Source organism: Aphis gossypii, chromosome 3 (assembly GCF_020184175.1).
Source record: "Aphis gossypii isolate Hap1 chromosome 3, ASM2018417v2, whole genome shotgun sequence".
NCBI classification, from domain to species: Eukaryota; Metazoa; Arthropoda; class Insecta; order Hemiptera; family Aphididae; genus Aphis; species Aphis gossypii.
In genome coordinates this window covers 41,656,951-41,679,000 of record NC_065532.1, presented here as the reverse complement: position 1 = coordinate 41,679,000, position 22,050 = coordinate 41,656,951, and the positions used below count along the sequence as shown (strand labels likewise).

Here is a 22,050-nt window from a genome sequence, read left to right as displayed (position 1 = left end):
TACAATGTAGTGTGCTTATTCATTTATTTATTTATTTATTTTTGTCAGTCATCATGCATAAATTATTAAAGCAGTAAAAATGTTTCATTATTTAACTTTGACGATGATTTCTGATAGAAAAGTGGGTTAAATGTAAAAAATTTAAACATTTTTCAAAATAATCTATAAAAATAACAACAAAATTACTTTAAAACAATTTTTTATAATCTAACACAGGTATAACTAAATACTCAAGTATTGCAATTTCAATAAATATTTATAAAAGCATTTTCTAGGTAATATGATACTTTATTTACTATAGGTACAGTATACCTTTAAAATTCAAACTTTTTAAGTATTTAAATTAATTTTAAGCTTTTTATTCTATGAACCTATTTATATTTTTATAGTAACAATTAACAGCTTGATGGTGGTATTATATAAATCAATATTGTAATGTACCTAATATAAGATTAGTTTTGGCAAAAATTAAATCAACCTACCGTGTCACAATAGGAAAATTAATTACCAATACCAATATATATATAATAAATTGTCTTTAAAATAGATATGGTTAAAAAATGTAAAAAAAAACTGACTGGCTTGCTTAGAATCATTTTTTATACACAATGATTTATAATTGAATTCAAATTTAACACATCCGTTTCAGTTAAATACTCATTAATGAGGGTCGCTCAATACATACTGTGCAACAAAGTATTTTTCGAGTTGTTTTTTTTATACTATTAATGTTTTGTAATATTAGTCAATTATAGTAGCTTCAGTACTCCTAGCAGTATAATGGACATTCTACATACAAAACATGTTTACGAGCTTTTCAATAGTATGAATATATAAGTCATTGAAACTTTATTTACTTAGGAATCTAATTCATTTAATTTGTTCACACTTATTTACTGGAACATAGGTAATACTTAACATATATTTTTGTAAATTTAGTTTTTCTAAGATGTTCAACAAATTGCCTATACTTAACTCCTTTAAAAAAACATTAACCTAAGAATTGTTCAACTCATAAATTCAGGCGAATCATACTACTAACCTTTCTGTTAAATTAGGTTTAAAGTATTTTACGGAAATAAATTTATCTAATAAGTCATTTTTAATTTTTACAATACACATTTAATCATCCAAATATTTATACAATTTTTGAAAAATATACTATACGATATCTATCCAAGACTTACTATTTTAAACAATCACTAAACAAATATAAAATTATAATGAACGAAAAAATATATATAATATATAATATGTAAAATATACAGTATAGCTCAATTAAAAGAAAACAAAATTAACAAATTCGAATTTATAAAAAAAAGGATTCAACAGTTTTCTATCAGCGCCATAATACATCACGATAAGATATGATCAGAAAAAAATAAATCAACATTTTTAACTTTCCTTTATAAGTAATATTAAAGTCAACAAATGTCAAATATTCATAAATCTGTGTAAAAATGAGAAGAAAAATTATGTTTAAAGTGATATCAATTTGTAATACTATATAGTATATATTATAAATATATATTATATATTTTATTCTATTTATTGGTATTTGTCCACAACAAACATGGACTGCAATTCGTATATACGAAAAATAATATATAAAAGTAAATATATTCGTAAAAAATCTAAATTGTTTATGTATTTAGTGTGAAACTATGAACTAGACCAAGAAAACGGGAGATACACAAATATTGTGGAATTCTGAGCTCCAAGCACAACCAAGCCATACATTTTATTATAAAACGTTCCAAAAGACAAAAAATACGTCACGTAAACTTCAATGTGTTTTATGAGATATAGATAGTAATTCAATAATGATTAAACAATAAGGATATACAACGGAAAAAATCAAATGTAGGCATCAGCTACAATGTATATAATGTAAAATAAGTCTTAATGTTGTTGTTACGTTCTTAATGATGTTTTTAAATATAGCAATAACTATAGTATCATTAGTATCCGATGTACATGTATTATATTATAATGTAAATGATAAAAGCACTGACTTATCTGTGATTTTTTTTTTACAAACAATGTATTAATTAAAATCTATACATAGATGTGTAGGTACACATCTTTCAATTAGTCATTCATTTCACGAGAAATCAAAACTCATACTCAATCAACACTAAAAAACCTTCAATTATCATTATTATTTGTCGGATAAAAACCGTATCGTAAATAATTGTTATCTTTTTTATCTCACGGGAAAGTCAGTAGATATAAATAGATTGGGTTAGGTCATTATCTCGAGGTAGGAATTCGTGGACATTAGCATAATATTATATTATTCCGGTTCGGTAACGAAAATTCCAACTTTTTGTCGGATCGGAGCGAAGAATACAGAACCCGAATATAAACAGTACAAACTGCCGACGATACACAGCACGGACGTTACTTAATAATATTATAATTTATAGTGTTTCTGGGGAATTCGTTCGACGCGGAAACGCTGCGGCGCCGACCGTGTTCTAGCAGTGTCCGCGCGCACACGGTCCGTCGTAAAATAATAAAATATAATATTATCTATAAGAATGATATACCGCGTACGCGTGTGACGAAATGTTAATATAAAAAAAATATATGTATAATATAATATTCTGGCCGACAACACGTGACACAGACTGTATAATAAAAAACTATCGGGGCGAGGTGGGCAAGAGAACGAATTATTCATAAAAAGAAAATACCGGTCCGTGCGAAGAACCGAACCACCGACGAAACTATGCGGCTGCCGGCTACGCGGCGCGCACGCACTCGAACGCGCGACCGCCGCGGCCGATTTGTGCGCGCGAGAGAACGATGAATTATTAACATTACGTTATTAGCAGTGTGTATCCTATAAAATATTACTATATTATTACCGTAGTTTTACTCTGTGTCAATAACGATTCCCCGACGATATAACTAAACATCAGCCGTTCGGTGCCCACCGGTCGAGTAGTCGCGTTGGTACCTCAGTGTTATATCTGCTTTCCGCACCGCACAGTGTACAATGACTACAATGTACATAAAATATGTCGTACGCGGTTTTTAATCAACTGCGGTTACCACCACGACTATATAGGTAGGTATAATATTATTATTGTCCGAGTATACGGCGTACCTGCTACACGGTTACGACCACGGACTGCCGCGACCGTTATCCGGATACCTATATAACCATCAGCAGCAACAGCAGCTATATTACGTCCTGCACCGACGGTCATCGTCATTCGTCGATAGTCGTGCGCGCACACACCGCTGCAGCGTCATTACTCATATAGGTAGGTCGTACGTATTATTATAATATATATTATTAAATCGTATATCCGCATAATATTAAAATAATTGCGTAGAAAACCGCATACTATACTGCATGAACGTATACTTATACATACATATATAAGTATGTAACGTACATCGGACGGAATATAATGCGATGATTTTTTACTCTAAAATCGGATTTAAAAAGTCATATCTATGATAGTGCAAACACGTATATGTATATGATTTATAGGACGTGTAAGACTTATAACAATCGTATAGTTATGCAGCTGTATATTATGTGTAAATATGTTTCGATGTATATTAAATATTATCTACGTACCTATGTATAGGTACGCCGCGACGTGGAAATAATGTTTAGCAATAAGTGCAAGAGCAAGGCCAGGCTGGACGGCAAGACTGCCATCGTAACCGGTTCGAACACGGGCATCGGCAAAGTAACCGCAAAAGAATTCTATAGATTAGGTGAGCACGCCTTTAACTATAGGTACTTACGTAATACATATATATATATATATATATATTATATAAATATAGCTACATACAAGTGACCGGTGCTTATCATGGTCACAAATAGTGTTTCAAATTTGAGGGGGAGAATAGAACGCTTTTAGTTCTAAATATCCACATTATCCAGATAATACGCATATTAGTCATCGACAAATATATAAAGTAACAATTATCGAAAGAAAAACACATAAAATCAACTACGGACAGCACGAGCACCGAGATGGGGGAGGGCATAGCGTACAAAGATAAAACATTAATAAAATTCTCTATACAAAAAATGTCTATTGATATTTACAGTCATAGGTATGTACAATAGTACGTTTTTTAGCTGAGGACTTGGTTCATTAGCTGTTAACTTCAATAAATAGCAAAATAAATATACTTTTGAGATGCGGTTGGGTTGTAAAGTGTATTTGTGTAAATGTTTATTGGACTAAAAAAGAATGTAAATGTAAAGCTCAAAGTTTGTTATATTACACGAAATATTATGTTTAAATACACAAAACACGAACAAAAAAGCTAAAAAATACGTAGGTAACCGATCTGTTTTACAGTAAGTGCTAGATTATTGAGTAAGTATTACTGTGATGGATGTGTGTTGAATTGTAATTCAATGATAAATAATTGTAGGTATTTGATGAAAAATAATTCGAAAGACGATCTATTATCCTAAATGTCAATAAACTAATTCACAATTTCTACGAATTTCATCAAAATTTTAAATTCAAACCTTTACATAATATTATTAATATTTGTGACATTATACACTTAACACTTTATTTAATTAATTTAATGAAAATTTATGAGGAATCTACTACTAAACTTTCAGATTCATTTATTCATAAACAAAAATGTTATTATAGTAAGTCATACCTAGTATATGACGCAAATCTTATAAAAACTAAAAATTTCATAAAACATATTATTCGTGAATATCACAAAGAACACCAACATGGCGATACATATTACTATAAAATATACAGCATTTACCAAATTAAAGTATTAAAAAATCATACATAAGTCTTAAAGGTAGAAATTGCAACCTAATTACTTACAAATACTATGTATACGTATTAAACAATTACCTTTTTTTGTTGACCGAAAAATATTATAATTTGTTAATTTATATATATTATACATAAACAGAATAATCTTTATCAGAGTTAAGGATCAACTAAGAATCTCACAAATAGTGGCGGACGATGGTACTTACCATTACAATTACCATCATTAGGTATATCAAAGTTAAAAATTGTATATTTAATAAAAAAAGACTTTTATACCTTAGATTATTTGTGAAGACAATAAATAATGTGCAAAATATAAAAAAGTTAGAATGATGAAAGTTTAATTTGTAAGTAAATATTCTATTATATAATATCTATAAATGATGATTTCAGGTGCAAAGGTCATATTGGCGTGTCGGGACGTTAAAAAAGCGGAACAGGCCGTGACGGAAATCAAGGCTGAAATACAGGGCGACGGTCTCGGGCAACTAATCATAGAGGAATTGGATTTGGCATCTTTTGCTTCAATTAAACGCTGTGCAAAAAGTATTTTACAAAAAGAAACAAAAATTCATCTACTAGTAAACAATGCTGGTTAGTTCAGTACACGATGCATGTTTGACAGTTTTATATTTTTATAGTTTTTTATATAAGCTGTAGGACCTACGATGAAATGTAATTATTTAAACAAATATTATAGGCGTCATGACATGCCCCAAAGGTAAGACCCAAGATGGTTTCGAAACACAATTTGGCATTAATCATTTGGGACACTTTCTATTCACGTTGCTTCTGTTACCAAGAATCCGAAGTTCAGCACCAGCTCGTATCGTAATCGTGTCGTCCCTGGCACATGTATGTAAGTCACTATACACTCGTATTAGATAAAACGTAACGAACTCATAGGATAAGATTTACAAGAATTTTAGGGACAGGGATGTTTATATTATTTTAATTGACGTAACATTTAAAAAAAAATTTTAGTCGGTTCAATCAATTTTAAAGACATCAACCATGAAAAAAGTTATTCGCCCTCTACAGCTTACAGTCAAAGTAAACTGGCCAACGTGTTATTTTCGAAAGAATTGTCGCGAAAACTTGAAGGTAATGAAACTTATGAAATATTCAAATATTATCTTATTAAGTGTTATTATGTCAGACAACAGTAATCGAGTGATTACTATACGAGTGTAGCATATACAATATATACGTAATGTATAATAAATAATATTGCACGTAGGGACCGGAGTTCATGTGTATAGCTTACATCCCGGTATTGTACGCACCGAATTGACCAGAACACTAGACCAAGTATATTTTCCGGGCATGTGGTTCTTGGGTCGTATCTTCCTATCCGTGGGTCAAAAACCCGAAGCAAGGAGCTCAGACCACTTTGTACTGTTCGATAGACGAGAAAACTGAAGCAGAAACCGGACTATACTACAGGTTTTTATAACAGAAGTCATTAATTATTAGTTATCACTAATTGTTAAATTTTAATGGCTTTTAAATATTTGTACTTGCATAATCGACGTTTATAAGTATGACATAAACTATTCTGTATGTTTTGTAGCGATTGCAAGGTAAAAGAACCGTCATCATTAGCCAGAGACCCGGAGCTGGCGAAGAAACTTTGGGAAACTAGCATAGAAATGGTCGGCTTAAAAGATTATGACGCATTCAACTGCGGTGGAGACGTGATCCCCGATCCTTTAAAAGACGTTTGAACGAAAAATTCTCGTTTTTCATTAATAATATAAATCATTTCGTTTATATATATTTTTTTACATTTTTTTAATCTGTTTTTATAATAAAGGAACTTTTTTTATCGAACATATTATACATTATTGGAACAACAGATGGAGTTCTATTTTTAAACAAGTTTATAAACTTACAATACACGATTATTCTTATTTGTTTTAACAGACATTTCAGGGGACTGTTTTTCTTAGCGCCGCCATCGTTTATTTAGAAAACAAAACAATATTTAAGTGATTTTAAAATGTGTGCCTTGAAGCATATATCTGACCTTCGGCCCACAGATAATAATTATTTTACAATAAATAAACAACTAATCATCGTCATCTTCGTACTTTTAAATAATTTTCTATCTAGTTATTGGTACCTATCTAAATTCTTTACGATGAAAAACAGATATTTTCGGTTATCGTTATAATATTTAGCTTACCTCCTGAGTGCTGAATCCTGATACAATCATATCACATATTATATTATGTATTATATTATATACGACACAATCTACGCTCATATAAAAATAATTATAATATGTTGGTTAATAAAGAAATATTTGTGTAATACTGTTCGGACTATAAAAATATAATAATAACCTCGTGAACATACTGTTTTGTTCACGAAGATTCTATAGGTAAACAGTTTTGATTATTATTATTAATACATTTTTGACTTTTTTAAATTCAGTTTTCATATTGTGTTAAAATAATACTGTGAACAATTGATTTTTTTCCTCGACTTAAAAATAATATTACACCATATTACATGTGAAATAATATTCATTGAAACAAACAAGAATTAGATGCAGGTCGTATAGGTACTATAGTTGTATAGTTAATTTAGGTATTAAGTTTTTTTATTTTTTAGTTTCCTTCTTTCTTTTTCTTTTTAATTTAAGTTAACGTTACTTGACATAGTTAAACAATTTAGCAATACAATGATAGATGGACTTAAGATTGATTTAATGTAGGAAACCTGTCCCTTACTAAAACCCAGCTTTTAATTAAATAATTTTTATTGGTGAACTATACATTAGCCACGATTGTAATTTTTCTTTATCTTCCCAAGATAAAAAAGTAAAAATTCTTAAAAACCAAAATTTATTAGAATAAACTAATAGTGGTAAAAAGTTTATCGGTTGAAAGTTCACGTGGTTCGTTAAATGTTTAAGACTTATATATAAGTATACGACTAATAACTTATGCTATATTTTTGGTATTCATTTTTTAGTTTTTGTAACTGAAAATAAAAAAACTTAAAAATTGATAAAAAAAATCCGAAACATTCAATATAGTCAAATTGTAAATCTCATTTTGAGAAATATTTGTATGGTAAATTTTTTAAGTATTAAAAAATAAAAAATATAGCGCAAGTGTCTATGAATTAAATTTTTAAAATATTGCATAGAACCAGGGTTGGGCAAGATACAAAAAAAAGTATCATGATACATGATACTTGCATTTAGTGTATCTAGATACAACTGATAGAAGATACAAGATACATGTATATATATATTAAATACAATAAAGCTTAGTATAATAATATAGAGTAAGATGCATTTTTATTACTGGAAATTCCCTAAGTAATCCTAATTCCTAGTGCCCTTATAATTGACTATAGGTGACCTTTTCATACTTTATCATAAAATATAACTAGTGGTAAAATATAAAACAACATTTTATTACTGGAAATTTCTCATGTAGACTTTTCATACTTTAATAACTATAATTTGAGTAAACATATTTTAGTCTACTACTTATATGACAGTCATTGAAGTGTTCAAGTGTTTTCATTAAATTTTTATACTTAAAATTTAAATACATTTGAAATGGAAATTTTTAAATCTAATAAAGGAGGTGAAAAAGTAACTTTTGAAGGATATACTTATATCACAAAGCACAAAGGTAAAAACTATTTTACATGGAAATGTTCGACCAAAAATTACGGTGTTAAAAATATTGATTAGTGGGACACTGTTTAAAATTTTTAAAAATTGTTCTTTTTTTCCGTAATATTCTTTTTTACTTGTTCTTTTTTTCTGCGTTCTTTTTTTCCTTGGTCTTTTTTACCGATTACCCAACAGTCTACATACCCGCACCGTACGTGATTTTTCTCAGCTCCATCCGTACCGTGAACTTTTTACGCTTGATTTTTTTCACCATTACCTAATATATTCTCTGAGTTGTCTTATCGGGGTTTTTTTTCACGTGTTTTTTGTTTCTGTATTTATTGTATTATTGTTTCTTTGTTTTTATATATTAATATTTTTACATAAATATTTAATTTTTTAATTTTTTATACGTTACTCTCTTATCGGCACATTGTCGACCGTGATGGCCTAAAGTTCGTTTTTTTTTTTTTATGGAGAAAGATAATAAAATTTTCGTTTGAAAATAATATGTTCCGACTAAATATATAGGTATAAAACTTTAAAAACTGTATTACATAATAATATTTTAGTTTAAAAAAACGTTTGATACGCATTTTTTTATAATGTAGGTATATACTTTTTAGTTATATTGCCGTTATTAGTAGTATTTACAGAGTATAGGTATGTATAAATACTAGAATAATGTACCTAATAATGTAATAGAATAATACATTATTTTTTTTTTAATACAAGCAATGGCCAATGACGGACTCGGCATTATCATTAAATTGGTCTGTTTTATTTTTATCACAACAATCGAGTCAGCTGTGAACTATTATTTTGACGAAGGGCAGACGCGTAGTTTAACATACTATAATCTCGTGCACTCGTGCAGTGTGCCTACAGACGTTGGCGCACCTACATGTGTGTATATAATAAAATTTATTTAAATTTATAATATTGATAATTTCGTTATTATCTAATTGTCTATAAGATAGTCCATTGTCGATTGCGCTCACAACGTAAAAATGTTCAGCGGCAAATGCACGAGCTCGGCCAGGCTGGACGGCAAAACCGCCATCGTTACAGGTGCGAACACGGGCATCGGCAAAGTCACAGCCAGGCAGTTTTACACACTCGGTGAGTTTGAGTCATAATTCTTACCTATATAAGATGACAATATTGTACAAGTACCTATATGATTGTAAATTGTAATATACTTAGCGCAATGCGTAGATAAATATCGTGGTGGTTAGGTTTAAACTAGTAGACCAGCAGAAATTTTTAGTGAGATTTAGGTAACATTTTCAAAATACTTTGTTATAGTTTATACCTTTTGTAACTGTTTAACAGTTATACATTATGCACATACCTTTCTAGACCAGTAAAAATATTTCAATTTTCAACTTAGTGTCTTAGTACAAGATTTCTAGAAACAAACTGGATTCAGTTAAGTCAAAAGTTAAAAATATCCCGTATAAAAGAAGCTGAGAAAAACAAAAAAAAAATTATCTAGGATAAAACGAAAATATTTATGATCAACAACTTTTAGCTAAATCATCTTTTTTTTTACAATTTAAAAATGAATGATAGTGTAGACTTGAATTATTCCAAATACCTATAATGTTATTATTTTCTAGACAAAATGATAATTTTCAACTTATTTTATGTAATTATTATAGACATTTACCACGACGTTTAATTTTCCTATTGTTTTTTTTGATTTATGTATTACATTTTTGTTTTCGAATTATTAATTAGAAAAATAAATAAAAATATAAATCAGAATCGTTTTCTTGTAAGTACAAATGGTACAATGGTTTATCATTAGATTCAAATTTCAGTTTTACGTACCCATTAATGTCCTATACTGGCTATACTTAACAACAAAGAACATGCTTGACAGTAGATATCAGATATGTATTACCGCTGTTGGTATCTGAAGTTATTATCTATAATAATAATTATTATTTTTTTATTATTATTATTATTTAACTATTTTTGCTACATTGTTATTTTGTGAATATTTATTATATAGTTAACACCTATATATAGTAGATCAATTTCCCCATTTTTTTATTACCATTTGTCCATATTGATTATTATTATATACATATTATTTACATTCTGCATAATAATTTTAAAAAAGGTAAAACAGAAAAATATATAAAATAAAATGCCATACAGTCCAATTGAGTTGTTTCATTAGCTAACAATGTTAGCCTAACATTATTACTGACCATGTAGATGTTTTTTCATATTACGAAATATGTTTAAACAAAGCGTATATTCAACTTTGAGTCTAGCAAGTTGTTATTTAATTTTATATTATTATTATATAACATTTATGTAGTATATCATCTAATTATTAATTATTATTTTTATTTTGTTTATGTGTTTCATTGTTTACTATCTGTCTATCTATCTCACATACTTCTATCACTTTCTTTTCTTTTCTCAATATTCTTTTTCGTTATTTCAGCTTAATGTTATGTTTTGTTAAGTTAAAAATGTATTCTATTTCAACTTATAAAAGGTATCAACCCGTTAATAATAAACAAATATATAAATATTTATTTCATATTTTATACGATTATACACTAATACACTATTCAACATTCATTAACTCTGATTACATAATTCCATCAACTCTTTTAATGAGCTGAATCGTTTTTAATCTTAACAATGTTGAAATTATACATATTTAGCGGAAGAGTAGGAACCGATTACTTGGGAGGTACGTTTTTATATCAACAAACTATTACGTTTTAACAAGTTTATAATTATTTTATTTTAACTTTTATTATATGATCCGACATGGTGATAATGCCCAATAATTATCAATTTGCAATTACATAGATAATCTAAAATGTTAAGTAAAAACGTTTAGGTAAGTATGATAATTGATAATAGATGGCACCCGAATTGATTACCATACTCAACATCAACTTATAAATTGATTTTTCTATAAAATTAATTTCTGGTTTTACTTTAATTTGTATACTATTTATACTAATAACATTTGTTGAGATAAAATATGCAAAAAAACAATTCCTAGATAAATGTAACTATAATAGTTATATAATAAATTATAAACAACATTTACATCAATATATTAATTATTCAAAATTTCAAAGTAGATCATTTACAAAGATAAGTAGGTAATATAATATTTTAAATATAGGTAATAAAATTTTTACAAAACCGGAAGCTTATATACCTAGTTTGTAATAGCGTTTTGTTTACAATAATTTAAAATTGTTTGTTCTAACCAAATGTTTTTTTTTAAAGGTATATTATTATAAATTATAATATTTAAGTAATAATTATAATCGGAAAACAATACAGTCGTACCCTGCAAAACAATCCGAGACACGGTTTAGAACTACGCCATATACTGGGCGTATGTATACATTAAGTATACCTAATGATAAACAGTCATAACGCGTACAATATATGGTACATAATAAATAATTAAAATATATTTTTTCGTACAAGTATAATGTGATAAGTACAAATAACTGTTGCAATATGTATGACCAACATACAAATCTAAATAACAAATAATACTTCATAAACAGATATAGGTGATGATTGCGTAGGTTAAAGTTTTATTAAAAACCGATGTAACACAATTTTTCTTCATCGCGAACATTGAATAATTATTATATGCAATTAATAAAAATTATGTATGAACAAATAAATAAATTGTTAATTACCTATACTGCGGTGTACAAAATTTCAGGTGCAAAGGTCATATTGGCGTGCCGGGACGTCAGAAAAGCGGAACAGGCCGTATCGGAAATCGTGGCTGAAGTAAAAGGCGACGGCCTCGGACAACTGATAGTGGAAGAATTAGATTTAGCGTCTTTCGCGTCGATCAAACGTTGCGCAAAAAGTATTTTACAAAAGGAAAAACAAATTCATCTGTTGGTGAACAACGCCGGTCAGTAGTACACACCTATCCAAATATGCTTCTTGTACATACAATTATATGGAGTTTGAGTCTAAGCTTGCAGGATTAAAGGATAACCGTGGGAAACACGTCCTATTGTCGGTCAAATATAAAGTTCATAAATATACTTTTTTTAATACAATAATTGTTAACAAATTTCACGATTTCATTATTACCTATTTATTTTTATTCGATTTATTTACACACCAATAATAATGAAACCTAAATTAATATAAATATGGTGATTTCTGTTTAAAATTACACTTTTTAAAGAGAAATTGGTAGTGGGAATTAGCCAATTGTCCATCTCGACTTTTGAGTATAAGAGTGCGGTTAGAGTACCTATACCTACCTAACCTAATAAATAACACTTAATTATTAACCTATTTCAGGCGTAATGACTTGTCCCAAAGGAAAAACTCAAGACAGTTTCGAAACTCAATTTGGTGTAAATCACTTGGGACACTTTCTGTTTACATCTCTCCTCTTGCCAAGAATCCGAAATTCGACACCCGCCCGAATCATTAACGTGTCGTCAATGGCACATACGAGTCAGTTCCTAAAATGTTTAAAAATTCAAAAATACAAAAAAAGATACTCAAAATGTTTATTTTAAGGGGGTTCGATCAATTTTGAAGACATCAACTCCGACAAGAATTATTCGGCTATTGCGGCTTATAGTCAAAGTAAACTGGCCAATGTGCTGTTCACGAAAGAATTGGCGCGTAGACTCGAAGGTACGTAAATATAAATGGCACGTTTAAGTCATTGACGAACTCAACTAACAACAATATTTAAGATTACCTACAAAATATACATAATATGTTAAAAGTCCATTCTTTCAAAATTATATTCTCGGTAAATGTATATTATGTTAATAAAAATATTATTTTTATATAGCATGAACAAATAATTTTTTTCAATACGTGTTTATGCTTTAAATTTCTACGTAAAATATAATGACATATACATATAATTATATAAGTATAAGCGCATTAAAAAGAAAATGGTTGTATACAATTAGCATCATGTATTATGTTATCAAGGAACCGGAGTTCATGTATACAGTCTACATCCGGGAATCGTGAATACCGAATTACCTAGAACAGTAGACCAAGTGTTCTTTCCAGGCATGTGGCTGTTAGGCCGTATTATTCTTTATCCATTTGTTAAGACTCCAGAACAAGGAGCTCAGACTACTTTGCACTGTTCAATAGACGAAAAGGCTGGAGAGGAAACAGGACTTTATTACAGGCATGTTGTTTTTGGAACTATTTTTTTTTTTTTTTTTTTGAAAATGTTATTATTATTTCTATGGTAATTGCGTGTTTCAGCGATTGTAAGGCGAAAGAACCATCGGCGTTAGCAAAAGACCCAGAGCTGGCAAAAAAACTTTGGGTAAAAAGTATGGAAATGGTCGGTTTAAATGATTACGACATGTTCAACTGCAGCGGAGACACACTTCCTGAACCATTAAAAAATGCTTGAATCGTAAATGCTAACATGTATTTTTTAAATGTTTTATTTTTTTTTTAATACAATAAATATTTTACATTCCTGTCGCCGTGGTTTTACATTAGTGTAATTATTACTTAACAACTGAGTGTTGACAGACCAAAGTATTTATCGCAATTGTATAGTCTGAAATACTTCAAAATTAAGTAAAAGGATTTTCGTTAACTAATATTATTATTTTATAATATTACAACATGAACAAATCGCAATTAAACCAACAAGTGAGCCCTATACTTTCCAAAATTAATTTTATCTGATGACAACTATTGTGTTCATGCAATAATTGCAGTTGATATCTAAAAATAATTTTCTTTTGAAATGAGGTTATTTATTTTTTACTTGTATGTGAAATGTATTAGTGTGGAGAAAAAATAATTATTCAAGCTAAATTTCTTAAAAATACCTTCGATCGCGATTATAGGTCACGCACGTAGAACATAAATTATTTTATATTATTTTAGTTGGATAAAATGATCAGGTTCATAGAGTTTGAAGCAAATGAAATTGAACAAAATATTGACACTCAATCAGAAAATGAATTTGATATTAAAAAAAACGAAATTATACTCAAAGAAAAATTAAAAATCGATCAGTTGTACAAGAAAAAGACAAAATTTATGAATAGAACAACAGCAACGTGAGTAATATTAAAAAGTGTATAGGTAGGTACTTTTGTGAATGGAAAATTCTTTTGGTCTACATCATAGAATGATTACCAAGTTAATGACAAATGCCAAGTTAGAAATATTGAATGCCAGAGACACATTTATTAAATCTGTGTTGGCCGACGTAAACAGAGAACTGTTAAAATTGCGAAACCACAAATCACAATATTTGAAAATTCTCAAAAAGTTAATACTACAAGCAATGTACCAAGTAGTATTGTTATAATAGTAGATCATTTAACAACAAATAAAAACTTTTAATTCTATATATTTCAAGGTTTTGGAAGAAAAAATAAGCTTAATACTGATATCAGACGATATGGAATGCGTTGACTTAATGATCCCTGAATTAAGTGAAATATATTTGGCTAACACAGGAATGAATATTGAAATAAATATTGATAATAGTATTAAGTTACCGAATCAAGAAATAGGAGGTGTCATGGTCACAGCCAAGGGTCGAAGGTTACTTGTTGAAAACACGTTGGTGGTGAGATTGCTCTATCTCACCCAACAAGCTATACCAATAATATGCACTGGACTGTTTGGACCAAATCCCACTAGAACTTATTTAAGAAATAAATAATTACAAAATAAGAACTTATTTTATTATTCAATATCTATGAATAAAAGTAGGATATGATATCACAGAAATAAGTTTTTTAAAGTACTAACTTAAGTTAGTGTAAGTCGTACTAAATTTGAATAAGATCTTGATATTTAGGGGCATTTGTATCTGTTGAGCTCATGTTATCATCACTGAAACATTGATAAAATTTAAGTCAAATTTTAATAATTTCAATTAATTTTGAATCTAATTCACCTTATTAAGACTGATGTAAACAACGACGTATCATAATGTTCAAAATCTAGAAAAAAAACATTGTGTTTGATAGTCAATGACTCTTAAAAATCTAATATAAGTCAATCAACTATAATATTTTAATATACCAATTGATGTTTTCTGGTTGTTCACATCTGAGAATAACAGACTTTGAGCTTCAGGTACAGTTTTATTGATTGGAAATGACACACCCTCACCAAGGCTGTAGGAGAATCATATTAGTATTAATACATGCAGTTAGATGATATACTAAGATTGAATTACCATGTTAATAAGCTGTAGAAAATTTTAATATTATCAAAAGTATTAAATATGTATAATACTAATAATTTAGGATTCAAACAAAAAATTTTACCAAATTATTATGATAAAATAAAAACAACACTCTTTTAGTATATTTTGTTAGATAAAAAACTCATGATATTATTTTATACTGTGTTATTTGTACAGGTCCAAAATATGTAGAGTAAACAAACATTACCAAAAATATACAAAATGTCAAAAATATAAAATTGCTCACCTTATTAAACAAATTAAAATATAATATATCTTAATAGATTAACAACATCAATAAAATTAAAGTAATAATATATCTATATGAATATTGCAATTTTTAAGTAATAAGAAAAAAATAAACAATAAGAGAGAACACAACAAAATACTGATTTGAGCCTTATGAGTACTTGTTTATTTTTATATTGTGCATAGAATAAGTACTAATTGTGTCTTGGTATAAAAAAATTGTCTAAACGGTAAATGGTGTCCTGGATTTGTTTGATGATTGCCTAACACTATCATTAGACTTCAGGTCGCTCGCCAATGGATAAATTACACCATCCCCCAAACTAAAACAGAAAAATTAAAATCAGGAAACGCATTACGAATATCAAGATGTATTCCCGGGAATATATTTATACTACTCATAAAAAAAATTGGTAAGATAACGTTAAGAACGGCTGTTAAAATAAAATTTTAATACAACAAAAATGATTGATCATTATTCATTAATATAACAAATAACTTATTATATCATTTATAAAAATAAATATACTAAGTGGTCAAAATATAGCCTTTCTATACGTTTTCAAAACCATTTCATAATTATTAAATGCACTTTACCAACTCATAAAAACAGTTTAATACTCTAAAAAATATTTTACTTAAGAACGATTAACAAAATTGTAATAAAAAAATTAAAAAAACAATTGTTAACATTAGATTTATATCAAAAAATAAAAATGGAATTTGAAAAAAATTGACATTTTAGGAACCTACTAGATTTGAAAGAACATTTTATAGTCAACTTCTTATACATTCCGCCAATTAGACAATGCCAAGTTAGTTTTAAGTATATAGATTTAATAAATGTACTAGAATTTTTTAACATACTTGGATGTACCTATCAAAAACTATTCTGACCACAAAAACAACATTTTTTTTAAATTTCCTCTTAAACAGATGATTTAAATTTTTAAAGTACTTCATTAAGTTCTTATTCAATTTTTTTTTATTATTATTATTGATTGTTTATATTAAATAAGACTAGAGTTTATTCTTAGATGATTAAATATTGTAAATTTAAATTTAGAAAAGAGTATCATACTCGCTTGTAATGACTTTATTTTTGTAGTGTTGTTAAGACTGTTAGGTATGAGCATTTTAAAATTGCAAATCCCTTAATGGTTTTTAAATAAATACTATGTGAATCATTAATACAAGAATAACATTAATTTATAATTTTTTATTGATACTTCAAAAATTAATTTACACCAAAAATAATTAGTTAGAATTGTTTAACTCCCCAAACTTTCAAAATGCATACAATAACAATTTCCCATGTTTATTTTATTATTTTTAAACATTTTATCATAATATATTACGATAATCATCAATACTTAGTTATATAAACTTAATAAATCACAAATCATTTTTCCTTAAATTTGTGAACAATTAACTATATTAAAAAATTACCAATAATTTCAACTTGGAATCCCTAAATAATTATCTCTATAATCGTAATAAATAATAAATAAAATATATTAAGATATTATATTAAAAAATAAATAATATACCTAATGTGTGTTAGCTCAAATTTTGAAAATATTGTATATGATGAATGTTTAAATGTAATGAATGAAAATAATATTTATTTGTTTTATCAATAACTAACACGTTTCCATAATTGGTAAGTGCATTTAAAGTTTGAATACCCTCTTTTTACTCACCGAGTGTCAATAGGAAAAGGCCACAAAAGAACTTCTTTACCGAACACTTCTTGTATATTTCTGCAGCATCCCAAGTTGAATCCATTTTTATCACTTCCATCCAAAAATTTAGGAGGACGGAAAGATTCTAAGAAAATGGAAAAAAAATTGAATATTTAACAAATTTAATACATATAAAATAAACAAAAAATATTTAATGCTACAGTTAAATTGGAGAAGCTGGAAACTATTAATAGGGTTATATTGTAGAAATTAAAAAGAAATATTCTAACAAATTAGGTTTATGGCCAGACATTTTTTATTATGGCAGTTAATCAAATTTGAAATTTTATGTTATATGAGTAATAAAATTGAAAGTAAAGCATCTGCAACTAAAAACACAACTTGGATAGCTAACTTTAGTTTAAAAAAAATCAAATTTCACTTCATATTTAATGAAATAATAATAATAAAGTTAAACTTAATACAGCTATTTCATTTTCTTTATCTTATAATTATTATGTTTATTGTAGACAATAAATTTCTAGGAAGACAGATTATAAAAACAATCACTTAACATTTAGTAAGATAATAATGAAGTAAGGTCTCTAAATATGATTTAGACTAACCTATTATAAGAATACTTAAGCAATTATATGATCTATCTATTGAAATAGTAAAAAATTAAAAAACAATGTCCGGTTATTGTACTTTGACCATAACAATAGCATAAGAATATTAAATATATTATTAGAATTAAAAAAAAATATTATAAGAAAGAAAGACCATAACAATATATTCATAAATTATTCTTCTTCTTATTATTATTTTTAATTATGCTTTGACAACTCAGGCCATTCACTGCTATGGGATTTTTTATGTGTATTACTTATGGGGTATGGCTTTGTTGCTAAGAACTCAGATGGTTACCTATCCGAGAACTAGCAACGTTGGTCAATACTTGACTGCATACTATTTATAGATTGCAGCTGAACAGTATCCCACAATCAAGTAACAAAAAATCATTAATATTTAATATAAAACTAGTAATATTATTTTAATTACCTAATGTTGTTCTGTTTTTTGAAACCAGGTAGATATGATATGCAAGCAATGAGAATAAGCTTAATGAAAACATTGAAGCAATAAAAAACAAGAATATTATATGAATTTTATATGATCCTTCTTGAATTCGCTGAAAGTAAAAAAAAAACAATTATTAATAATTTACAATCATAAAGATTAAAAATACATTATTAAATTTATTCTAATAACTGCATTTTTGTTGATAATTTAATACCTAAAATTGTTATTTCATACATCATATTATAAAGAAGTAGTCTTTGACCTTTTTTACTTGTCAACCATTTTTTAAAAAAATTTATTATTTATCATTTTTAAAATCTTGTTATTTTTATTTTTAAAAGATAAAACCTGCCATGAACCATTTTTAAAACTTACAAGGACTAAAATTAAGTTGTGACCCACCGATTAAAAACCACTAATTTAAAGGATACATACCCGCTTAAAATATATCCTTTAATTATTTATTTATTCAGTTTAAGTATACATAGAGACTATATTTTCCACTAATTATTTTTTTTGCACAGAAAACTTACACTTTTTATTGTAATTAGTTAAAAATATTATTTATTGGTATATACATAAAAATTAAAAATTTGCTTGAAAAATGTCAAGTTTTGTTTATTCTACATTTTATTTAAAATACTATTTAAAGACTATTATTTTTTGTACATACACTTTAATAATTTTAATTAGTTCTAATTTTGATTGATTTTAATTTAGACATAAATTAATATAAACAGACATTGTTCAAAAAAATCATCAGCGTAATAATTTTAATTTATATTTTCATACTTGGAAAAAATAAGCTTTTATCACTAACTTAAATGGCATAAAAAATAGTGAGATTTTAAAAATATAATCTTTAAGTAACTTAAAAATTCCAAATATTAATTAAAATATATGAATGATTAAAAGATACAATACTAAAAATAAGTTTGCTTAAATTTAAAGTATGTTATAACTTTTAATTTAAGAAATATATTTATTAATTCTAATTAATTAATGAAATAAAAATATTTAAATATAGGTATGTGTGCAACATCATAGAACCAAAGTCTTAAGTATTAAGTTAACATTAACAAAGTATATTAAATTTAAAAATACACATAAATATAATATGTACAATTATTAAAAAAAAAATCTAAAATACTATCAAAAGTTATTGAAATCATTATGTAACTCAAACAACTTTTACACATAAAAACATAGAGCCATAGGGGACTGTAGAGGGTACACTCATCAGCTCTATGATGTAACATGGCTATTTAATCACTCTTATTATTTTGTCATATTATAATCACTTTTTTTTTAACTTCAAATTTTAACAAAAATATTTTTCATTATTTTGACTACGTCAATTATCTAATAATTTTAACTTAAAATATAAATATTAAATATCATTATATACTTATATATATTTTAATATCATATAAAGAGATTAAATAAAAAAACTAAGATCAATATTTATTTTATGATTCATAACATTTTACTCAATAGTTATTTATAATTGTTAAATAATTAAAATATATTATTAATTACTTTTATAACTTCTAAGTGTCAATATAAGCCCCTCAATTAATTACCATTATTAATTTTAAATACAATTTCAGTAATTTATTTTCTAATAGAGCTAAATGGTGTTAATCTTTAAATAAATAAGTAATTAATAGTCAACAAATTAAAGACCTTAATAATATAATAAGGTACTAAAATATTACCATATCTGTAGTAATATCCCAGAATTTGATAACATATTCAACTGTTGTAGCTGCCACATAAACACACATTAAAAGACCATATGCCAAAAACAATATAAAATACTTGTAGTTAGAATATGAGACGCAATTGTTCACCCATGGACAATGGTGATCCATTTTTAACACACATTTACGACACACGCTACAATGGTGTGATCTGTCTGGCTTGACTATTTTACATTTATCACAGAATCGAATATCTGAAAAAAAATGTTCTACAATTCTTAAGTTATACATAGTCTACTGTACAATGAATGGGCACATTGTCAAGATAAAAATATAAAAATCAATTTTATTACCATTGGTATTTGTAAAAGTCATGATGGGCAAATTTTCAGCAAAATCACGTAAAATAGCGCTTTGTCTGCTCAAATCTATAGGATTTTTATTGAACTCTTCAAATACTTCTTCTGGCAGTCTGAACTATAATAAGACAACAATATTGTGCGTTAATAAACAATAAAACGATCACTAATACGTAGTATAATGATAAATCGTCTGTCAATACATTTGGTGGTGCGCCGCTTGGCTTTGTGAAAATCGTTTTGAAGTACGACCATAGGAACAACACTAGTATGACGTGGTACACTAGAAGATATGGTATCGACAGTTCGACGGACGTGACCCGACCTATAAAATCAAGAGGGATGAAGAATAAGACACCGTGATTGATTATTCGTGGCACTAAATAATTAGTACGTATATTATTATTGTAATTTTCGTTCAAACGACGAGACTTACTGAGGCACAGGTGATAGACGTACGCGTAATACGACCATGCTAGTATGCACAAGATGAATATCACCGGGATGCTCTTGACTGTATGGACGCAAACGGAGCAGCAGAATCTTTTCGATGACGGTGCCTCCATTGTTGATTCCGGCGAGTCGTAAGCACCATTTATTCACGATTTCAGCGGTGCGATCACAGGGCGATCGCTAATTCTATCTGTTGACCATCATTGTTCGACAATGATGACAGTACGTAGGTAACCACAAATCGTTATTACTTATTATTGTCTTTCGACTATAACATTCGCATTGCTTTGATTCAACGCAATAACGATTACAGTCTGAGCGTGCAAGGCGTACACAGTAAGACGATAGTGATCGGTATCAAAATCAACTAAACGAAAACATTTGACAAGACAGTGTCAAGACGTCAAGTTCTCAGTACTCGAGCGAGGACGGCGAGCGTTTATAATATAATCATAGTGCGTTCAGTGTTTGGTGTTTATTATCTTTTTACTTTTACAGTAGATGAATGTGGGTGACTGAGTGAGGCAGTCTGGGCAGACAAGCAGCGACCAGTTGTTAGCTGTGAGACATATTGTACCGATTGTGTTATCTTAATGTGTAACACCAGTGTTACCAAAATTTCGTTATTCTGTGACGATTCGTTGTAATATAGTCAATAAATTTCTGTTTGACCGATTTAAAATATTTACCACTGACTTAAGACTTTAGCCATCACGATTTACAATTAATTATAACCAGGAATTATAATACAAGTATAATTATAGGACTATTTGCATCTATTTGATATAGGATATAGGTACATATTATTACAAAAAACAAAAAAAAATACAGAAATTAATACCTAATAAGGT

The 22,050-nt window shown here is 27.7% G+C and overlaps 4 protein-coding genes across 7 annotated transcripts; 3 read left to right on the top strand and 1 right to left on the bottom strand.

Moving 5' to 3' along the window:
* The first annotated feature begins 2,737 nt into the window (after window positions 1-2,737).
* LOC114129905 (retinol dehydrogenase 12-like) lies at window positions 2,738-6,626 on the top strand. The gene is given in 8 exon segments (XM_050202586.1): window positions 2,738-3,275; window positions 3,609-3,741; window positions 5,187-5,387; window positions 5,494-5,652; window positions 5,778-5,897; window positions 6,034-6,109; window positions 6,111-6,239; window positions 6,367-6,626. Coding segments are annotated over 7 exon segments (951 nt in total). The 5' UTR covers window positions 2,738-3,275; window positions 3,609-3,629; the 3' UTR covers window positions 6,521-6,626.
* Window positions 6,627-9,323: 2,697 nt separating this feature from the next.
* On the top strand, window positions 9,324-13,931 carry LOC114129893 (retinol dehydrogenase 12-like). Its single transcript, XM_027994752.2, has 6 exons — window positions 9,324-9,555; window positions 12,161-12,361; window positions 12,763-12,921; window positions 12,988-13,107; window positions 13,417-13,624; window positions 13,705-13,931. The coding sequence occupies exons 1-6, from the start codon at window positions 9,444-9,446 to the stop codon at window positions 13,856-13,858; spliced, it is 954 nt and encodes a 317-aa protein (XP_027850553.1). The 5' UTR covers window positions 9,324-9,443; the 3' UTR covers window positions 13,859-13,931.
* LOC114129892 (palmitoyltransferase ZDHHC20-A-like) lies at window positions 11,182-21,736 on the bottom strand. Of its 4 annotated transcripts, XM_027994749.2 has the most exons (10): window positions 21,183-21,736; window positions 20,950-21,071; window positions 20,741-20,864; window positions 20,403-20,656; window positions 18,664-18,793; window positions 17,620-17,746; window positions 15,502-15,596; window positions 15,374-15,419; window positions 15,226-15,309; window positions 11,182-15,116 (listed from the first exon to the last, which is right to left on the bottom strand). In XM_027994749.2, exons 1-9 carry the CDS (start codon window positions 21,310-21,312, stop codon window positions 15,246-15,248), a joined length of 1,092 nt encoding a protein of 363 aa, XP_027850550.1. In that variant the 5' UTR covers window positions 21,313-21,736; the 3' UTR covers window positions 11,182-15,116; window positions 15,226-15,245. The 4 variants fall into 4 exon arrangements, with proteins under 4 accessions (XP_027850550.1, XP_027850549.1, XP_027850551.1 ...); XM_027994748.2 differs by lacking the exon at window positions 11,182-15,116 and having other exon boundaries at window positions 15,137-15,309; XM_027994750.2 differs by lacking the exon at window positions 11,182-15,116 and having other exon boundaries at window positions 15,137-15,309; window positions 20,403-20,641; window positions 21,183-21,734.
* On the top strand, window positions 13,980-15,150 carry LOC114129894 (V-type proton ATPase subunit E-like). Its single transcript, XM_050202587.1, has 4 exons — window positions 13,980-14,106; window positions 14,347-14,522; window positions 14,593-14,761; window positions 14,828-15,150. Exons 1-4 carry the CDS (start codon window positions 14,080-14,082, stop codon window positions 15,134-15,136), a joined length of 681 nt encoding a protein of 226 aa, XP_050058544.1. The 5' UTR covers window positions 13,980-14,079; the 3' UTR covers window positions 15,137-15,150.
* Window positions 21,737-22,050: the final 314 nt, after the last annotated feature.